We start from the raw sequence: 22,530 nt of genomic DNA on the forward strand, positions 1-22,530 counted from the left end.
GCTGCGCCATCCTAGCCCCCAGGCCAGGGTAGTTGCATTTAGCAAAAAAAAAAAAAAAAACTGTGCAGGTGAAGATACAATGCACCAGACTAGAGAAAACTGCAAAATCTGGCTGCATTTCTCCATGTCTCTGTAAATTGGCAGTCCTATAAAAACTAAATCTTGATTATTATTGTTTTTAGTGAAGAAAGGGAAATAATGTGCAATCTGAAATTATCTCCCATCCCACAATATGCTTCTCTTCCTATAAACCCTACCTCCATGAATAAGTTACCACAGCCAGAAACCTGGAAGTCCTTCTAGACTCCTTCTCTTTCTCTCACCCTTCACATGCAATCAATAAAGCCAAACATATTTTAGCTCTTATGAGGCTATTTCCCCACACAGTACCCTCTTTTCTATCCCTACTACTGTTATCTCTCCCTTAATCCCTATTTCAAGTTTTGTTTCCCTGACATCTAATCTACATGCTACTATCAAGAAGAGCTTTTAAACCAAAGCCTAACCACGGAAAAGCCTTCAACAGCTCTCCAACACCTACAGCACTTGGAACCTACTTACATCTCCGGCAAGCATCATTGCACATCACTCCCTAAGCCCACTTTACACTCTAAGTAATATAGCTCCTAGTTCCCTGCACCCACCGTGCTGTTTCATGCCTCCTCTGCTTAAATTATTTGCTCAGCCTTGGAAAGACTTTCCTAACGCTCAAGAAAATGTAATCCCTCCCACCCCCCAATTTCACAAGCACTTTGTGTGTATGCTTAGGTAAGCACTTCATCAGTTTCTACTTTGTACTTTTTTTTTTTTTTTTTTTTGGTCTTCTCTTGACAACATGATGCTAGTGGCCAAAACTATATCTTCGTCCATTTAGAATCTCCATAAAGGTGCTCCTTTCATATTAAATACATATACATACGCACTAGACAAACTATGAACTCATAAACTAACACCATGGCAACAGTACTTTTAATTCACATAACAAGAAAATATAATCATAACTGCCTCAAAATTACGTGGTCTTTTTAAAGATTTAATCCAGTTTTTAAAAACACGGCGACATAAATGCCCCTACACATGTGAACAAAGATACCTGTAAACACTTAAAGAGAAAAATCTCTAAAACCTGATTATAAACTAGACTTTAAAAAAACAAAATTTGAACATGGGAGTTGACTATCTCTAGACTGTACATTAACAAGACAGAAGCGAAGAACAAACTCACTCATGGTAGAGCATCTCAAAAGGGCATTCTTTCCAAAAAAAATGCAGAATCAAAATTTCAACTCCCCGCCCAACCTCAGGTGTCCTTTCAAGGTTCAACGAAAAGTTACATCACTAAATGTAACTAATTTAAAGGAACAATCCTCAAGTTTCTCACAGTCGAAGGAACCACGTGTCACTGACCCCTGCTCAAAATAAACAACATAGCGGAAAGACTAATTAGTTTCAGGAATCGGGAAACATTTACATCCTTGCAAAGTCCAGCTAAGCAAGTGCTTTCTTCACCTTCCAGAGCCCCAGGTCCTCCACCATCACACAAAAACCACTCAAGCGCCCTGCGAGCCTCACTACTGCCTCGAACACAGGCCGGAGCCGGGCAGTAGACGACGACTGGCTTCGGGACCTCCAACCACTGCGGCTCACACCCCAAAGCCCATCTACTGCTTCCTTCCCCGGCGGCTCCCGCGACCCCTGGGCCACGTAACACTCATCGCGCCTGGGCTCACCCTGCGTAGCTCCTCCAGGACCAGCCCCAAATACGGTTGAGGGGTAGCCCCGGGCTCCTCCATAGCACCAAAGCTGCTCTCGTGGTCGCCGCAGTAACCCCGGCCTGTCGGGGACACGATAAACGGCGGAAAACACACAGCCTTCGGTCCGGAACCCGAATCCGCACCCGGCAACAGGAGCGGACCACTGCGGAGCCGGCTGCGGGGGGAGCTGGGGGACGCGGGCACCCACAGGCCTCACAGGCCCACGCTGCCCATCCCGACCCCCTTGTTACACTTTACATCCTGAGGCAGCGCAGGTCCGAGCCCGACTTGCACAAGCCTGCGACGCACCCTGTCCTCGCCACCCCAACCCTCGGTTTGGTTTCGGCCAGGCAGCCGCGAGAAGGCGGGGAGGCGCGGACAGCCGCAAACTTCCCCTTCTTCGCGCAAGCTTCGCAGACGTGTCCTGGTCGTTCGCTCTTAAAGGGGCCGGCGCTCTACCTAGCGCAGTCACCTATCCGTGGTAGTAGAGAGGCTTTGGACTAGAGGATGGGATTCGGCCTCATACTGTGCGCTGTCTTGTGAGCCGCACAGCCCCAAAGACTAGGGCTGTGTCCCAAGGTCCCCCGCCTCGGGCGGCCGCGGTGGCGGCGGCGAGGCTTCTCCTAGAGACGTCTCTATACAACCCCTGGGGGCGAGCGCAGCGCGCCCCCTCGACCCAGGACCGGCGCCAGCCCAGCCCCGACACCCAAGGCTTTCCTGCCGCAGTCCCGCTAGAGCCTGCTCTCTGCGCCCTGCAGAAGCCCTGACGGCGGCGTACCCCGGGAGACCCCGGCGGCCCCGGGAAGCCAGCCGCCGCCGTCATTCCAGTCAGAAAAATGGCCTGCGGGGCACGCGCCGGTGCCGGTGCGCCCTGCCAACCAAGTCCGGACTTTGGACTTTGGACAGGAAGGCGTCCCGGCTCAGCTGTGGTCTAGTCCGAGTTTAACCTGTCCCACGCAAGAGAACCTCGATCGGGTTTCCTCGCTTACCTGAGTCACCTGTGCATTTGCTAGGCCCAGCTGTTTTCAATTCCATTAGCACCCAGTTACCCAAATGCTAAATCAAATCCCCGTGGACCTTGGCCTGGCTCGGCGCGGCTGTTTTCCTCCGAGAAGAGGAACTAAAAGTAGCACCTTGCCTTCTAAATTTAGGACCCTATTTTTAGGACCGTCGAATAAAGTGCCAAGTGCTGGATTTGTTCGTAGGAGACGGTTTTAGCTGACGTAGGTGTAAAGGATAACCCATCTCATATATATGTCTTCCTTACCAGCATAATCATTCTTATTATATTCTGCCTTCTCACTCAAGTCTTTCGTGAAGCAACTCAAAAAGGAGCAGATACCTCCTCCTAAATAAATGACCCAAAAGAACTCAACAGATGAACAAAATCTTAAATCCTTAGGAAATTTTCCTGATGTAACCTCTTGTAGCAACGAATTGTTATGCCATTTAAAAAATCAAAAACTGGCCCAAGTTCACAGCAAGCGATTTTTCAGGACCAAAATGCGGCCTAGCTTTTCACAACTCAGATTGCTATTTCTCCTTTGCCACATCAGCCTGCGGAGTTTCAGGAAATGCTAATAACAGAGTAGCTGAAATTGCTTAGTAATTCTCCATTACCTTAGTAATTCTCCCAGGTTTATACCTTAAACCTTGGAGAGCATACACAACTTTCATACGTATTAGTGTATATTAAAATTACATTATGTGAATAGTTTATTGAAGTCAAAACAGAAGCATAATCAAACTTTTATCTTTAGAATTTAAGTGTCTCCTGGAACAATGTGTATGCCTCAATTAGAATATTGTATTACTCGATAAAAATTCTTCAATGTGTCTGAACATTTTCAGGAGACTCCAGAATCATTTTCAGGTTTTAGAACTTGCAAAAAATAAAAAACAAAACAAAACCTCCCTTTGCCCTCCCTAAGTCACTCTATGCCCCTCTCCAATTTTCAGTAATTACCATTCCAAATATTAAAAATAGTAAGGACAGAGGATAAAATGAAAAAAAAAGAAAAATCCAAGTGTCCCCCATAGCAAAAACACAGTAAAGCTTAACAAACTTACTGCAAAATTCCAAACCTAATTTTTTTCAGTATACTTAATTGTTACAAACTCACCTCTTCCTCTGGATTTTTCAATTCCATTTCTTAAAAAGCTCATGTTAAAATTTCCTAACACGTAAATAAAGTTCTACCAGGCACCTCGTATCCTTGAGAAAGATTTCAGATTCTAATATATCCTGCACTCTTCCGTTTCTACACTGTGATCCTGTTTTGACATTTGTGTGGTGAAGGGGTGCTACAGGTGGAGTTGTGACTACCAACCCATAACCCAATTTCATGGACCTCACTCCTTATTAAGTATATATATACTCACACACATATATACGCACCTATATATTTTTTTAAATGTCGTACATATTACTACCCTCTTACAATCTATAATTGAAAAGAAAAATCCTGAATTTGAAAACTGATGAAAACTAAAATGTTTTATTCTATAGCCTATTCATATAGAGTACATGATCTCTATCATTTAAAAGATATTCAAAGACTGTCCTCCATAAGTAGACAGGCGATTTTTTTGGTCTTATATAGTGCCTGTTTTAAAGCAGATGTTAGAACAAATGCTGTTAGTGTTTGTGACAGGTACTAGAAAACATCCAAGAACATCAGAAACATGCTAACCAGTAAACTTTGTTCACAACCTAGACACTGACATCCCTTATGAAGGGTCCCATTGCAAAGCTGTAAGTACTAGTTACTCCCTTTTAATTAAATAGGCAGTGTCACAGACTTTAAGATCTAGTCCTTTGGAAGAAAATCAAAATTGTGGAGCCACATCTTTAATCTCTGTACTAGTGATGTAAGAGTTGTTCTCAGAACATATTGAATCAGGAACTACCTGTTGAACAATAGCTGGGTAATTTCCATTGTATATTCTGTGAATAAATGAAGCATTCTACTTAAGAATATATAAATGTTAGAACTCAAAAAGGCTCCTCAATTGTAAAATAGAAAAAAAGTAGTGTTAAAAATAGAACTACCATTCGACCCAGCAATGTCATTACTTGGTATATACCCAAAGAGAGTAAATTGTTCTAACAAAAGACACATGCACTTTTATGTTCATCGCAGCACTATTCACAATAGCAAAGACATGAACTCAACCTAGGTGCCCATCAACGGTGGATTGGATAAAGAAAATGTAATACATATACACTATGGAATATTATGCAGCCATAAAAAATGAAATCATGTTCTTTGCAGCAACATGGACACAGATGGCGGCCATTATCCTAAGTGAATTAATGCAGAAATTGAAAACCAAATATCACATGTTCTCACTTATAAGTGGCAGCTAAATCTTGGGTACATACAGACATAAAGATGAGAAAAATAAACACTAGGGACTTAAAAATGAGGGAGGGAGGGGATCAAGGACTGAAAAACTTCCCACTGAATACTATGTTCACTATCTGGATGACAGAATCAATAGCCCAAATTTCAGCACCACAAAATCTACCCTTGTAACAAACCTACACATGTACCCCTTGAATCCAAAATAAAAATGGAAGTAAGAAAGAAAGAAAGGGCCGGGCGCAGTTGGCTCACGCCTGTAATCCCAGCACTTTGGGAGGCCAAGGCGGGTGGATCACTCAAGATCAGGAGCTCGAGACCAGCCTGGCCAAGATGGTGAAACCCCGTCTCTACTAAAAAATACAAAAAATTAGCCGGGCGTGGTGGTGTGCACCTGTAATCCCAGCTACTCGGGAGGCTAAGGCAGGAAAATCATTTGAACCCAGGAGGCAGAGGTTGCAGTGAGCTGAGATCACTCCACTGCACTCCAGCAGGGGTGACTGAGTGAAACTCTGTCTCAGAAAAAAGAAAGGAAAAGAAAAGAAAGAAAATAAAAAAGAAAAGAAAGAGAAGAAGGAAGGAAAGAAGGAAGGAAGGAGGGAGGGAGGGAGGGAGGGAGGGAGAGAGGGAGGGAAAAGGAAAAGAAAAAAGAAAAGGGAAGTAAAGGGAAAGAAAAGAAAGATGCTACGCATGATGGTTCAAGCCTGTAATCCTAGCACTCTGGGAGGCTAAGGCAGAAGGATTCCCTTGAGCTCAGGAGCTCCAGACCGGCCTGGGCAACATCTCGCCTCTACAAAAAAATAGGAAAAAAAAAATCCACCAAGATCAAGTTGGCTTCATCCCTGGGATGCAAGGCTGGTTCAACATACGCAAATCAATAAACATAATCCATCACATAAACAGAACCAAAGACAAAAACCACATGATTATCTCAATAGATGCAGAAAAAGCCTTCAACAAAATTCAACAGTCCTTCATGCTAAAAACTTTCAATAAACGAGGTATTGGTGGAATGTATCTCAAAATAATAAGAGCTATTTATGACAAACCCACAGCCAGTATCATACTGAATGGGCACAAACTGGAAGCATTCCCTCTGAAAAGTGGCACAAGACAGGGATGCCCTTTCTCACCACTCCTATGCAACATAGTGTTGGAAGTTCTGGCCAGGGCAGTCAGGCAAGAGAAAGAAATAAAGGGTATTCAATTAGGAAAAGAGGGAGTCAAATTGTCCCTGTTTGCAGATGACATGATAGTATATTTAGAAAACCCCATTGTCTCAGCCCAAAACCTCCTTAAGCTGATAAACAACTTAAGCAAAGTCTCAGGATACAAAATCAATGTGCAAAAATCACAAGCATTCTTACACACCAATAACAGACAAAGAGCCAAATCATGAGTGAACTCCCATTCACAATTGCTACAAAGAGAATAAAATACCTAGGATTCCAATTTACAAGAGATGTGAAGGACCTCTTCAAGAGGAACTACAAACCACTGCTCATCGAAATAAAAGAGGACACAAACAAATGGAAAAACATTCCATGCTCATGGATAAGCAGAATCAATATCATGAAAATGGCCGTACTGCCCAAGGTAATTTATAGATTCAATGCCATCCCCATCAAGCTACCAATGACTTTCTTCACAGAATTGGAAAAAACTACTTTAAAGTTTATATGGAACCAAAAAAGAGCCCACATTGCCAAGGCAATCCTAAGCCAAAAGAACAAAGCTGGAGGCATCAAGCTACCTGACTTCAAACTATACTACAAAGCTACAGTAACCAAAACAGCATGGTACTAGTACCAAAACAGAGATACAGACCACTGGGACGGAACAGAGGCTCAGAAATAACAGCACACTTCTATGACCATCTGATCTTTGACAATCCTGACAAAAACAAGAAATGGAGAAAGAATCCCCTATTTAATAAATGGTGCTGGGGAAACTGGCTAGTCATATCTAGAAAGCTGAAACTGGATCCCTTCCTTATATCTTATACAAAAATTAATTCAAGATGGATTAAAGACTTAAATGATAGACCTGAAACCATAAAAACTCTAGAAGAAAACCTAGGCAATACCATTCAGGACATAGATATGGGCAAGGACTTCATGTCTAAAACACCAAAAGCAATGGCAACAAAAGCCAAAATTGACAAATGGGATCTAATTAAACTAAAGAGCTTCTGCACAGCAAAAGAAACTACCATCAGAGTGAACAGGCAACCTATAGAATGAGAGAAAATTTTTGCAATCTACCCATCTGACAAAGGGCTAATTTCCAGAATCTGCAAAGAAGTTAATAAAATTTCCAAGAAAAAAATCAAACAACCCCATCAAAAAGTGGGCAAAGTATATGAACAGACACTTTTCAAAAGAAGACATCTATGCAGCCAACAGACACATGAAAAAATGCTCATCATCACTGGTCATCAGAGAAATGCAAATCAAAACCACAATGAGATACCATCTCACACCAGTTAGAATGGCGATCATTAAAAAGTCAGGAAACAACAGGTGCTGGAGAGGATGTGGAGAAATAAGAATGCATTTACACTGTTGGTGGGACTGTAAACTAGTTCAACCATTGTGGAAGACAGTGTGGCGATTCCTCAAGGATCTAAAACTAGAAATACCATTTGACCCAGCGATCCCATTACTGGGTATATACCCAAAGAATTGTAAATCATGCTACTATAAAGACACATGCACACATGTGTTTATTGTGGCACTATTCACAATAGCAAAGACTTGGAACCAACGCAAATGTCCATCAGTGATAGACTGGATTAAGAAAGTGTGGCGCATATACACCATGGAATACTATGCAACCATAAAAAAGGATGAGTTCATGTCCTTTGTAGGGACATGGATGAAGCTGGAAACCATCATTCTGAGCAAACTATCACAAGGACAGAAAACCAAACACTGCATGTTCTCACTCATAGGTGGAAACTGAACAATGAGAGCACTTAGACACAGGGTGGGAAACATCACACACCAGTGCTTGTCCTGCGGTGGGGGAATGGGGGAAGGATAACATTAGGAGAAATACCTAATGTAAATGACAAGTTAATGGGTGCAGCATACCAACATGGCACATGTATACATATGTAACAAACCTGCATTTTGTGCACATGTACCCTAGAATTTAAAGTATAATAATAATTTAAAAGAAAAACTAGCCAGGCATGGTGGCACATGCCTGTTATCCCAGCTACTCGGGTGCCTGAGGTGGGAGGAGTGCTTCAGCCCAGCAGGCTGAGGCTGCAGTGAGCTGTGATAGGGCCACTGCACTCCACCTTGGGTGACAGAGCAAGACCCTGTCTCAAAAGATAGGGAAAAAAAAGAGAGAGAGAGAGAGAGAAAAGAAAAGTGCTAACAGGAAGTAAATTTTCAAAAGACATCCATTAAATTTTCAAATTACTCTTGCCAAGGCTCCTTGTGGAGATTTGAAAGAGATACTCTTCTTCTCTTTCCATTGTTGAACCAGGAGAGTCGGTATACTAGTAGCTCTCCAAAATCTGCCTCCTTGGCCAGGTTCAGGAAACTGAACAATGAGTTTGGTCTGGACTGGGCAGAACTGCTTCTCTAGTTTCCTCCTCACTCGTCAGGGCATCTCTGAAGAAAAGGCAGAGCCCCAGTCAGGGGCTTACAGACAAAACCCCCATCTCCCTGGGACAGAGCACCTGGGGGAAGGGGCGGCTGTGGGCAGAGCTTCTGCGGATTTAATCGTTCCTGCCTGCCAGCTCTGAAGAGTGCAGCTGATCATAACAAGAGGGATTCTACCAGCACGGCGCACCAGCTCTGCTAAGGGGCAGACTGCCTCCTCAAGTAAGTTTCTGACCCCCACGCCTCCTGACTGGGAGAGACCTCCCAACAGGGGTCAGCAGACACCTCATACAGGAGATATCCGGCAGGCATCAGGCCAGTGCCCCTTGATGTAAGGAAGGAGCAGACAACAATCTTTGCTGTTGTGCAGCCTCCACTGGTGATACCCAGATGAACAGGGTCTGGAGTGGACCTCCAGCAAACTGCAGCAGACCAGCAGAAGAGGGGCCTGACTGTTAGAAGGGAAACTAACAAACAAAGCAACAACATCAACATCAACATAAAGGACCCCCACACAAAAACCCCATCCAAAGGTCACCAGCCTCAAAGATCAGAAGTAGATAAATCCATGAAGAAAAGGAAAAACTGGCATAAAAACGCTGAAAATTCCAAAAACCAGAATGCCTCTTCTCCAAATGATTGCAACTCCTCTCCCACAAGGGCACAAACTGGACAGAGAATGAGATTGATGAATTGACAGAAGTAGGCTTCGGAAGGTGGGTAATAACAAACTCCTCTGAGCTAAAGGAGCATGTTCTAACCCAATGCAAGGAAGCTAAGAACCTTGATAAAAGGTTACAGGAACTGCTAACTAGAATAACTATTTTAGAGAGGAATAAATGACCTGATGGAGCTGAAAAACACAGCATAAGAACTTCGTGAAGCATACACAAATATCAATAGCTAAATCAATCAAGAGGAAGAAAGGGTATCAGAGACTGAAGATTAACTTATTAAAATAAGGTGTGAAGACAAGATTAAAGAAAAAAGAATGAAAAGGAACGAACAATGCCTCCAAGAAATATGGGATTAGGTGAAAAGACCAAATCTATGATTGATTGGTGTACCTGAAAGTGATGGGGAGAATGGAACCAAGTTGGAAAACACACTTCCAGATATTATCCAGGAGAACTTCCCCAACCTAGCAAGGCAGGCCAACATTCAAATTCAAGAAATGCAGAGAACACCACTAAGATATTCCTCAAGAAGAGCAACCCCAAGACACATAATCATCAGATTCACCAAGGTTGAAATGAAGGAAAACTATGTTAAGGACAGCCAGAGAGAAAGGTCAGGTTACCTACAAAGGGAAGCCCATCAAACTAACAGCAGATCTCTCTGCAGAAACCCTACAAGCCAGAACAGAGTGGGGACAAATATTCAACATTCTTAAAGAAAAGAATTTTCAACCCAGAATTTCATATCCAGCCAAACTAAGCTTCCTAAGTGAAGAACAATAAAATCCTTTACAGACAAGCAAGTGCTGAGGGATTTTGGCACCACCAGGCCTGCCTTACAAGGGCTCCTGAGGGAAGCACTGAATATGGAAAGGAAAAACCAGTACCAGCCACTGCAAAAACACACCAAAATGTAAAGACCATCGACATGATGAAGAAACTGCATCAACTAATGGGCAAAATAACCAGCTAGCATCATGACAACAGGATCAGATTCACACATAACAATATTAACCTTAAATGTAAATGGGCTAAATGCCCCAATTAAAAGACACAGAATGGCAAATTGGATAAAGAGTCAAGACCTGTTGGTGTGCTGTATTCAGGAGACCCATCTCACGTGCAAAGACACACATAGGCTCAAAATAAAGGGATGGAGGAAGACTTACCAAGCAAATGGAAAGCAAAAAAAAGCAGAAGTTGCAATCCTAGTCTCTGATAAAACAGACTTGAAACCAACAAAGATCAAAAAAGACAAAGAAGGGCATTACATAAAGAGCTAACTATCCTAAATATATATGCACCCACTCAGATTCATAAAGCAAGTTCTTAGAGACCTACAAAGAGACTTAGACTCCCACACAATAATATTGGGAGACTTTGACACCCCACTGTCAATATTATGACAGATCAATGAGACAGAAAATTAACAAGGATATTCAGGACTTGAACTCAGCTCTGTACCAAGCAGACCTAATAGACATCTACAGAACTCTCCACCCCAAATCAACAGAATATACATTTTTCTCAATGACACACAGCACTTATTCTAAAATCGACCACATAATTGGAAGTGAAACACTCCTCAACAACTGCAAAAGAATGGAAATCATAACAGTCTCTCAGATCACAGTGCAATCGAATTAGAACTCAGGATTAAGAATCTCACTCAAAACCAACTTGATTACTTTTAAAGCTCAGATAAGTTTTCTTTCTAAAATTTCTTGAATTATTGCTTCCTTCTCTTCATTTGCCTTCTCTCTTTCTGGAAATTCTATTCTTGGCATAAGTCTCCTGGCTTATTATATATTTTCTCTTTTTACTCATAATTTCTATTTATGTTTTTCTTTTTTAGATAGTTTCTATATTTGAACTTTCAAAACACTTATTCAGTTTTCAGTAGTGCTGATTCCAATTTCTTCACATTTTTGGAATCTTTAAACTTAAAAATCATTTTTTTCCAAAACCTTTTGCTTTCTCATAATTTTTTTGTTATATTTTTTAAAAACTGCCTCATTTAATTTCCCATTGCTTTTGACGTGATGGAATCATTTAAGAAATACCATTTTAATTTTCAAAAGAAAAATGTAGTGTTGATCCCTAGTACTTGAACATTACAAAGAAAGTATGTTCTGCACAAAATCTACCTGAAACTACCATTGAATTGGAAGAATTACCTGAAGTATTTAGACAAGAAGACAAGGAAACCTTTCACCTAAATGTAACTGGAAAATTGCTCAAATTTTCCATTTACTACAGCTATTCAAATCTATATTATGGGTGCTTCATAGATACATTCAGATAGTTAGAATCCTAGATCTAGCAGGAACTCTCAGAATATTTAGTCTGAAGATTATGAACTTAAAGCCCTGTAGAGACCAAGCGGTTGACATAAATGTAGGAAAATGGAGAGTCCATGTCTATGTAAGCAAGCACTAACCAACTTGAGTTTCTTTTTGCTCAAGAAAAATTGACAGCTATATATCACAGTCTTCTTTTTCAAGAGAACCCAGAAATTCAGATTTTAATATGAGCTCACCTTTTAAATGCTGACAACTCATTCATAATTTTCTTAGACAATACAAAGCTAGTTTTGACCAGCAGCCTGTGATCTCATCTCAGCTCTGATACTGGAGTTTTCAAAGTGGGACTCCTTCCCAGACAATAAGTGACTTTCCAAGATCACAAGATAATTAACATAAATGTAAATTCAATATTTTCATGTCTAAATAATTTCATCCAAAATGATCCAAGTAAAATGTATTTAACTATGTTTACTGAGTCCAAAAAAAAGCATATTTAGTATAGACTTTATTAAACAAGCACTTTATAGAGAAGTGAATATCATGTATTGATTAGCAAATTATCTGTTCAATTATTTAACTTCATATAATTGGTGGAGGAAGGGGTTAAAAGGGGAGGGTTATGTCAGCAAGACATACCAAAAAATAGAATTAATTCCATGGGGAGTTGAAAGTTTTATTATGGACTATTTTGTAATTATCATTATTATTAGTTTTTTTTTTCTCCTAACCTGGGACAGATTTCTAACTAACTTTTTCTGGTTTTGTTTTGTTTGTTTGTTTGTTTGAGACAGAGTCTCACTCTATGGCCCAGGCTGGAGTGCAGTGGCACGATCTTGGCTCACTGCAACCTCTGCTTCCCAGGTTCAAGCAATTCTCGTGTCTCAGCCTTCCAAGTAGCTGGGATTATAGACACGCGCCACCACCCCCAGCTAACTTTTGTATTTTTTGTAGAGACGAGTTTTCACCATGTTGGCCAGGTTCGCCTTGAACTCCTGACCTCAAGTGATCGGCCCACTTTGGCCTCCCAAAGTGGAGCCACCATGCCCGGCCTAACTAACGTTTTATAATCAACATCTTCAACACCAAATCATACAGAATAAATTAATGATTTCTCTGGACTTATTTATCACGTAATGTCAACTCTCTTGAACCAAGCAAAAAAAAAAAATTAAGTGAGGAAGAGGCCTCCCAAAGCAAAATGATGTATGTTATTAAGCCCAGTTTTCACTAAGACTCAGTGGCACCACCATCTAACGGGTCCCCCAAGCTAGAAACCTCATAAGTTATCGGGTCCCCGAGCTTGAAACCTGGTATCCTCACTTTTCCTTGTAATTCTCCATGCTGCATTCAGTCAGTCATTAAATCCAATGATTCTGTCTACAAAAGATCTATCCAATTTGTCCTTCCAATCATTTCGACTACAACCATCGATGTTAGGCCAGAGGCTAAAAAATGTGACCACTGGGCCAAATCCCACTCACAGAATGTTTTTTCTGACCTGCATTGTGTTTTATTTTACTCTGAATATTTGCCAGTATTAAAAACTGCGAGATTTCACACACAAAAATCCAGATTTCCAGCTTTTCTTGAAAATCAGAGTATCTGGGGAAATGAGGCTGAAGGTAAGTAGGACCTTTATCCTTTAGACAGGGCATACAATCTCTAGTTGGCTACAGTTCTCACCTACCTTTACCCACACTTCACTCATTTCATTTGAGTTAGTAAACGCTGATTTAGATTTTCGCCTTTTCCTCATTTTCAGAACTAACACAACAGCTTCTTGACTGAACTCCGTGCCTCTGGTCTTTACCCCTTTAATCTTTATTTGACAGCATTGACAGACATTATAAATAAAACTTTTTCATTTTACTCCCTGCTTAAAATTCAATAGTGCCCCATCATCTATAAGATAGAGTTGAACTCCCTATTATTTGACCTCTCTGTACTTCAACTTCAATCTATGTTCAAACTCAATTGCTTATTGTACTCCAAAAGTGCTGTATTCCCTCCCACTTCACTACTTTAAAAGTGCTCTTCTCAACCTAGAATTCCTATCCTTTCTTTGTCTGGCTAACTCCTACTCTTCCTTCAAAATCAGCTCAAATATGATCTTCTCTGGGACACTCTCCCAGGCTCCTTCTCCTCACCCTCTCTACCTAACCCTCCCAATCAATCTACTAGGCAGCTACTCCTGCATATCACTAGCACCCTGTGACTATTACAGCACTATATTAAAATTATTACTTTTTATCTGTGTCCTCCAACTACAGTGAGCTCCTTGAAGACAACCACTATTAATTTTAGCTTAGAATATAAATAAGAAGATAAAAGCACTTCCTCAATTATTTCTATCATAGCAATAGATGAGAAAAGCAACATTTGTAAAAGGCCTCTTATATGCCAAGTACTACAGCTAGTCCTTTTGCAATATCTCATTTAATAGTAAAATTTACAACAAGTGAAAAAGTCAATAGAATTTGGAATTTCAGTTACAGTTTGGTTAAATTTTGATATTTTAGTTGCTTTTGTACTCCTACATTATACCATTTTGAGGTTACAACTCTCAATTGAATACAAACAAGTTGCTTTTCATTTTCGGTTTTTTTTTTTTTTTTTTTTTTAAGAGATAAGGTCTAGCTACGTTGCCCAGACTGGTCTCAAACCCTTGGGCTCACTCTTCCCTTTTATTCTCTTTGTTATATTCAGTCAAAGGCTCTTCCTGCCTCAGCCTCCTAAGTAGTGGTAACTCCAGACACACACCACCATACCCAGCTCCAGTTCCTATTATTCCTGAGTTAACTTATTTCGTACATAATTTTTACTAATTTGAAAAATGGGGAGGGTGAGGTAAAAAGCAAACACTGCTCAAGGTCAACGTCAACAAAGCTTAGGGAAATGTTTTTAAAAATCAATATCCATTTGACAAAACATTCATATAAACAGAAATCTTACAGGTAAGATGTCATGGAAAGAGAAACATTACAAAAACATTATACAGGGAGGATTCACTCAAACATATTTTGTAGCCACTCTTATATTTAGCAAAATAGGTAAAATTATTGCAAAAGGTTTAAAAGGCAAACTTACCCTTTCTGTAAGAATTACAATGGATGAAAATGCAGAATTCATGAAATCATAACCATCAATTTGGAATAAGTATTTCAGAATCTGAAACTCAGAAGCATCTTCTGTTGATTTATAAATAAAAATATGTTAACATGATATTATATAACTTCTGATTCTAATTTCTTCCTTAATTGATGCATTGGAGAATAAATAACCTGCTTCTTACCTTTTTGAGAAATATAATTTTGAGAAGACAAAGAATTATCAGTTGAAACCATCTGATTATTTAGCAGGGTATTTTCCACAGATCTGTCTATCTCAACCAGAGCAGGCCCTTCAGTGTCTACTGATGGTTTTGAATTTTCATCACTATCTTTAGAAGATGAGGGTTTGAAATGTACTTCTTCGTGAATTCTCATAGGTAACTCTATATTAGAGACCATATCTACAAATAAATAAAAAGAAATGTGTTTTTCCCAAATACTTGCTTTATTGAGGACTCCCCTTTTGTTTTCTAGGCAGGTCTTTTTTCTGAACTTTTGTAGGTCATTATGATACTTCGTTAAAGAAAGGATACACCAAAACATAAATTGTATCCTGTGTTACCTTTCTATTGCTAGTAAGATAAATTACCAAAACTTGGTGGTTTAAACAATGCAAATGTATCCTCTTAGAGTTCTGAAAGTCAGAAATTCTAAAACCAAGGTGTTGAAGTTGGCAAGGCTGCATTCCATCAGGAGGCTCTAGGGCAGAATCCATTTCCTTTCTTTTTCTACTTTCTAGAGGCCTCCTGCATTCCTTGACACATGGCCCCACCCTCCATTTTCAAAGCCAGCAGTGTAGCATCTTCTAATTTCTGTCTCTCTTACTCTGATACACTTACGTTCCTCTTATAAGGAGCCTTGTAATTATATTAGACACACGAGGATAATCTCTCCATTTCAAGGTCCCTAATCACATTTGCAAGGTCCTTTCCACCATGTAAAGTAATATATTCTCAGAGTCTGGGGGTTAAGATATAGACATCTTTTAGGGGGCTTTTATTCAGCCTACTACATAGCCTTTTCTTTATTCCTCAGCCAAGGAAGAATTACAAAAGCTATATGTAATTCTATTCTCTACATGCCTCTTTGTCCTAAAAATTACTTTTAAAAAAAACCCTAAAACTAACATAACTGTCAACAATTCTGTTGTACTATATAAGCCTATGACTAAGAATAAGGCAACACATAGATTCCCTTCAGATTTTATTCCTGCTATGTATGCGTTTGTTAACCAGAAGGTGTAATGTCTAAAAAAAAGTATCAGTGTGGTCCTGAAAAACAATAATAAAGAGTAGTAAGTGAATTGTTCAATGTCTAATTTTGCTCTTTGAGCTTATGAGTCTTAACATAGCACTTTGACACTGTCATTTATTTATCATTGTTTAAAAGAGGAAAGTCCCAATTGAGCAAACACATATCAGTAATTTAGTAATAGCACCTGTGGATAATAATACTTAAAAGCATTCAAATCAGGAGTCTGAATTCAAAGAGATTATTGTACATACAGGACTCCAGTAGTGATCTACAATAACATTTAATGCTATAAGAATAAAAGGATTATTCAATAAATATACTCAAATTTATACATAACTATATTGATTATTTTAAAATATTGTTTTAAACTGCATTTGAAATAAATATATAATAAGAAAAATGAATATTCCCTATTCTATTTTCATATTTAATTATATTTTTAGGTATTATTTACACAATTAAACCTAAGCTTTAAGATTTACATTAAATATGGATATGCTTTTCTTTATTATTGCTTATTAGCAGAATTTTAAGCCAAATAAAATAATAATTTTTAATATTTAACTGTACTTGGGAAACTCATTATTTAAGTATGCACAATTGGAATCCTTTTGTAAAATCGTTATTCACATTGTAATATAAATAACTGTTCCCTAATTTACCTGTTTTGTAAATTCCTAAATCAATTTGTTAGTTTTCTGTAAATGTTGTTATCTCAAGTCTGAGCCTTTCACAAACATAGATTCAAGATCAGTGATTCATCTTGCTTATGACTATAATTACAGCAAGTTTTCATTTGTTATTCCCTGAAAGAGTTGTTGAAATCTGAAAAGATTTGCTGTTTAATTCTTTCTCTAATATCCAGAAAATAGGGCCTGTGACTTTATAGAAATCTCTCTTTTAGGATACTTTTTTAAAAACAAATTTTTGCATGATCTCAGGTTGTTTTTCATTCAACTTTTATTTAATATTGTAGTGTTTTGGAATAACCCACTTTGTTAATATATGACATCTTTTTTTTCTGAAATTTAAAAGAATTTCTGAATATTTTCATAAAAGTTCCTCAAAACTAGTTAAAATTGCAGCAACATCCTATTCTCATTTAAATATTTACCAATTTTAGAAATTCTTCCAGTTTCTCTATATGAAATGATAAATTTTAAATATTCATATATGTGTGTGTGTGTGTGTATGTGTGTGTGTATATATATGTATATATATGAGACTGAGTCTCATTCTGTTGCCCAGGCTGGAGTGCAGTTTTGCAATTTCAGCTCGCTGCAACCTCCGCCTCCCGAGTTCAAGTGGTTCTCATGCCTCAGCCTCCCGAGTAGCTGGGATTACAGGGGCACAGCACCATGCCCGGCTAATTTTTGTATTTTTGTAGAGATGGGGTTTCATTATGTTGGCTAGGCTGGTCTCGAACTCCTGACCTCAAGTAATCTGCCTGCCTCGGCTTCTCAACGTGCTGGGATTACAGGCGTGAGCCACCACACCCCGCCAATATTTTCTTCAGAGAGAAAGTGTCACTGTGTTGTCCAGGCCAGCCTCGAACATCTAGCCTCAAGCGATCTCCCACCTCAGCCTTCCAAGTAGCTGGGACTATAGGAGCACACCAACACTCCCAGCTAAATAAAATTTACAAAAATGATTTTTTTGTGAAATCCTTTTGAATTCCTAGAGTTTCTATAATTGTGCTCTAAAATATTTTTATATATCAATCTTTGGAATCATCTGGATTTCTGTATCTAATATTGTTTTGTTGTAGTCTGTCTTCCTTCTAATTACTGTGCTCTGCCTTTTCTTAAATATTCCTTTAGGATCTAACAAGTTTAGAACAAGAGAATTTACCTTTTAATTAGCCTTTAGCAACCTAAAAAGGTCTCTAAGCTTTTTAGTCATAAAAAGCATCACACCTGCACCTTTCTCATTTGGAAAAGGGTTAGAATCTAAATATCTATATGTTGGTTGAGGATGTTGAGTAGAGAGCTCCCAATTTAGGGAATGCTAAGGTATTATATATAGTTCTGGAAATTCAAAAAAATCACCTGGTTCTAATGGAAATGTGTTTCCTTCTGAGTTTGTTGCCCTCTTCCTGTGAAAGGTTTTCTGTCATTCTACGGTTTAATTGTTTTTGTATTTATTGGTCAATATTTGCTGCATTTATATTCTGTCCATCACAGAGTCATAAGGATGGAGATGTGAAAAAGTCATATTATAAAATTGTCTACTTAAAAAACAATCCACATGTTTTTAATCATAGGAGTTGCTAGATACCTGGACATCTAGATCTGAAAGTATCATCTTATAGTCTGCTCTCTTCTGTTGCCCTCTGTTGAACTCTCAGAATTGAGGGACTTGAGGGAGAAAGTTGAAAACTTTTTCCCTCTTTTTGCTTGAGTTTTCTTATTACATTGACACTTAAAAGAAACCCTTGTTATCACAGGCTGGGCACAGTAGCTCATGCCTGTATTCCCAGCACTTTGAGAGGCTGAAGCGGAAGGATCCCTTGAGCCTAGGAGTTGGGACCAGCCTGGACAACATAAGGAGACTCCATCTCCATAACATATAAAAATAAATTAGCTGGGTCTAGTAGTGGTGCACACTTGTCGTCCCAGCTACTCAGGAGGCTGAAGTCAAGGGATAGGTTGAGCCCTGGAGGTTGAGGCTGCAGTGAACTGTGATCACACCACTGCACTCCAGCGTAGGTGACAGGGTGAAACCTTGTCTCAGAACAAAAACAAAAGAAAACTCTTGTTATCATAGTCCTTCTTAGGAAAAGCAAAACTACAGACCTAGAATAAGATCTAATTTAGGAATCAAAACTAATTAAAGTTTCCCTTAGTTGGCCGGGCACAATGGCTCACACCTGTAATCCTAGCAGTTTGGGTGGCTGAGTAGGGCAGATCGCTTGAGCTCAGGAGTTCGAGACCAGCATGGGCAATATAATGAAACCCTGCTTCTACAAATATGCAAAAATTAGCGGTCGTGGTGGCACGCGCCCATAGTCCCAACTACTTGGGAGGCAAAGGTGAGAGAATTGCATGAGCCCAGGAGGTCGACGCTGTGGTGACCTGAGATCATGCCACTGCACTCCAGCTTAGATGATAAAATGAGACCCTGTCTCAAAAAAAAAAAAAAAAAAAAAAGTTTCTCTTAGCTTAGGTTTCTAAGAAAACCATTCAAATATAGTTGTATTGGGACGGTGTTATTGCTAAAAAGTGAATGTGAATGAGAAAACCCACACCTACCAGAATAGAAAGTCAATAGACATTGTCTAAAATAGGGTAATCAAAGCAGAACAGTATAAAGATTCGATTTAGAAAACTCTTAAATACTAAAAAGATACTGCTTTAAAAACAAGAAAAGAAAATTATTGTCTCTGGGAAAGCAGTGGAAGTGGAGGTAGATGGAGGGAACAGACATTGCTATTGTCAAAAAAAAAAAAAAATACCTTAGCACTATTTCAAATTTTAAACTATTTACATACAATATTTTGATAAAAATTAAAATTTATTGTAAAATACTTTAAGATTTTCCTGGAACATCTTTAGATCTCCAGTCATTGTTTTTCTGTTGAGATTTTATTTTATAATATTAAGATCTAAATTCCAGTGTAAACCAGAAATTGATGAAAGAGCTAAGCATTTTGAGCCGGGCATGGTGACTCACGCCTGTAATCACAGCACTTTGGGAGGCTGAGGTGGGAGGATCACGAGGTCAGGAGTTCGAGACCAGTGTGGCCAACATGGTGAAAGCCCCTCTCTACTAAAAACACAAAAATTAGCTGGGTGTGGTGGTGTGTGCCTATAATCCCAGTTACTCAGGAGGCTGAGGCAGGAGAACTGCTTGAACCAGGACCTGGTAGGTGGAGGTTGTGGTGAGCTGAGATCACGCCATTACACTCCAGCCTGGGCAACAAGAGTGAAACTCTGTCTCAAAAAAAAAAAGAAGGCCGGGCGCGGTGGCTCAAGCCTGTAATCCCACCACTTTGGGAGGCCGAGACGGGCGGATCACGAGGTCAGGAGATCGAGACCATCCTGGCTAACACGGTGAAACCCCGTCTCTACTACAAAATACAAAAAAACTAGCCGGGCGAGGTGGCGGGCGCCTGTAGTCCCAGCTACTCGGGAGGCTGAGGCAGGAGTATGGCGTGAACCCGGGAGGCGGAGCTTGCAGTGAGCTGAGATCCGGCCACTGCACTCCAGCCTGGGCGACAGAGCGAGACTCCGTCTCAAAAAAAAAAAAAAGAAAGAAAAAAAAGAAAGAGCTAAGTATTTTAAAAAAGGCAGATTCCTGGACTTTTTCATCTGATTTGCACTTTTGAAAATAAATTATGTTTAAAAATAAAATAAATTCTAATATAAATATTTTCATACCAACCTGACGGATTGTATGAACTTTCGAACATCATAACTTTTGTATTATCTGTGGGATAATTATCAATGGAAAATTCTTCAGTTTCTTCATTTTCAATTACGTTATTTTGATCCAGTGTCTGTTTGGGAAATGGCAATTCCGTTTCCTTCGGAGTGTTCTGGAAGTTCCAAGGGTTGTCAAAATTATACAAGAACTTTTTCAAATATGGTATGGCATCTGATTCATCTGTTTTTTCTAAGACTGGTTTCTTGTCTATTTGATCTTCTGTTTCCATAATTTGTATCATTTCTATTTCTTGTTCTTTTTCAGGGTCTAATTCATTTGTTAGAAGATATTCATGTTCACCTGCCCCACCATCTTCTTCATTTTTCCTGTCATCTAACATAATTTTGTCTTCCTTGGCATATGCAAAGCCTAGCATAGCAAAACCAAAATCAAACCAACTTGGCTCGAGACTCAAGCTATCATTAGTGATTGTGTCTTTTTTTTCTATTAATATTTCTGTACATGGAACTGTGTCTTCTTTATCAGATGATATGGAATTGGGAAAATCTTGTAGTGGTGAATTGCTTTCTTCAGCTAATAATTCAAGCCCTGTATCCTCATCTCCAAAACCTAAATAATTTGTAAATCCACCACCAAACCAACCAGTGGGTTGAGGTTTGGGAACGTGCTCTGACTCAGATGCCAGTTCAGAATGCGTCTTTGGCACTGAATCAATTTCTGATTCAGATTCTTGCTGATGTTCTGTTTGAGGCTCACCATTGTTTAATTCCTCTAGGTCATTCTCATCTTCCACTGCTATTTTTCTACTTCGAAATGAGCTTTCTTGTACAAGTTCAATAACTGATTCAAAAGCCTTCTCTTCAGCTTGTTCTCCTCTCAATCCAAACCATTCTTTGAGTCCAGGCACAGCTGAAGATGGTGGGACATGCACTTCTGGAATATGATCCTGTTCCACACTTTCAACAACTGCTTCCTCCCAGTTTTTTGATTCACTGGTACTTCCGATATCTTCAGGAGCCTCTAATGCTGGAAATTGGTCTTCAAACAAAGTACTTTCGTAAATTGCATAAAATCCAGGTTCTAGCTGAAAATCACCTTCATATATACTAGATTTTTCATCTTTATCTTCTTCAAAAGGATATATATTTTCACCATAATCACTGTTTAATTCACTATCTTCATTGTCAAATGTGTAACTTACTCCAAGAAGACAAAGAAAGTCAGATTCCTAAAAGTAAAAAATATACATGTGATTAACATGAATGTACTAGAGCTCCTTGTTTCTCCCTGAGTCATTTAAAATGGATGACTGTGGGCCGTGCCTGGTGGCTCACGCCTGTAATCCCAGCACTTTGGGAGGCTGAGGCAGGCGGATCATGAGGTCAGGAGATCGAGACCATCCTGGCTAACACGATGAAACCCCGTCTCGACTAAAAATACAAAAAATTAGCCAGTCTTGGTGGCAAGCACCTGTAGTCCCAGCTACTTGGGAGGCTGAGGCAGGAGAATGGTGTGAACCCAGCAGGTGGAGCTTACAGTGAGCTGAGATCGTGCCACTGTACTCCAGCCTGGGGGACAAAAAAAAAGAAAAAAGAAGAAAGTAAAAAGGATGACTGTGATTTTCCCAAGACACATGACTAGCTCAAGAGCAGAGCAAAAACTCAAATATTTATATCACAACTCACTTCGAGGCTAAGTATGTAAACCTAAATGAAAAACCTTTTACATTATGGCTTTTTGTTTCTTTGTTTGTTTGTTTTTAGAGACAGGGTCTTGCTCTGCTGTCCAGGGTGGAGCACAGCTCACAGCTTGCTTGAACTCCAGGGTTCGAGTGAACCTCCCTCCTCAGCCTCCGAAGTAGCTGATATTATACCCAGCTAATTAAAAAAATCTTTTGTGAAGATGGAGTCTCGCTATTTTGCTCAGGCTTCTCTTGAACTTATGGCCTCAAGCAATCATCCCACCTCAGCCTCCCAAAGCACTGGGATTACAGATGTGAGCCACCACACCAGGCTCATTATGATTTATTTGTTATTAAATAGTTGAAATTTTGGGGCCAGG

The 22,530-nt window shown here is 39.6% G+C and overlaps 1 protein-coding gene across 16 annotated transcripts in view; it reads right to left on the minus strand.

The window, feature by feature from the left end:
* LOC105478019 (MIA SH3 domain ER export factor 2) overlaps nucleotides 1-22,530 on the minus strand; it is a 144,750-nt gene that overhangs the window by 109,868 nt on the left and 12,352 nt on the right. For 4 of the 16 annotated variants that reach the window (XM_011734992.3, XM_011734990.3, XM_011734991.3 and 1 more), the window contains exons 4-6: nucleotides 20,467-21,697; nucleotides 15,012-15,230; nucleotides 14,807-14,907 (exon numbers count right to left, since the gene is read on the minus strand). In XM_011734992.3, coding sequence (XP_011733294.2) covers nucleotides 14,807-14,907; nucleotides 15,012-15,230; nucleotides 20,467-21,697 — 1,551 coding nt within the window. Of the gene's footprint in view, nucleotides 1-1,730; nucleotides 2,130-2,532; nucleotides 2,595-2,743; nucleotides 2,974-3,877; nucleotides 4,019-14,806; nucleotides 14,908-15,011; nucleotides 15,231-20,466; nucleotides 21,698-22,530 lie in introns of those variants that run through there. The other 12 variants (XM_011734998.3, XM_011734996.3, XM_011735002.3 and 9 more) reach the window with 9 other exon arrangements.

Source organism: Macaca nemestrina, chromosome 7, assembly GCF_043159975.1.
Source record: "Macaca nemestrina isolate mMacNem1 chromosome 7, mMacNem.hap1, whole genome shotgun sequence".
Taxonomy (NCBI): Eukaryota; Metazoa; Chordata; class Mammalia; order Primates; family Cercopithecidae; genus Macaca; species Macaca nemestrina.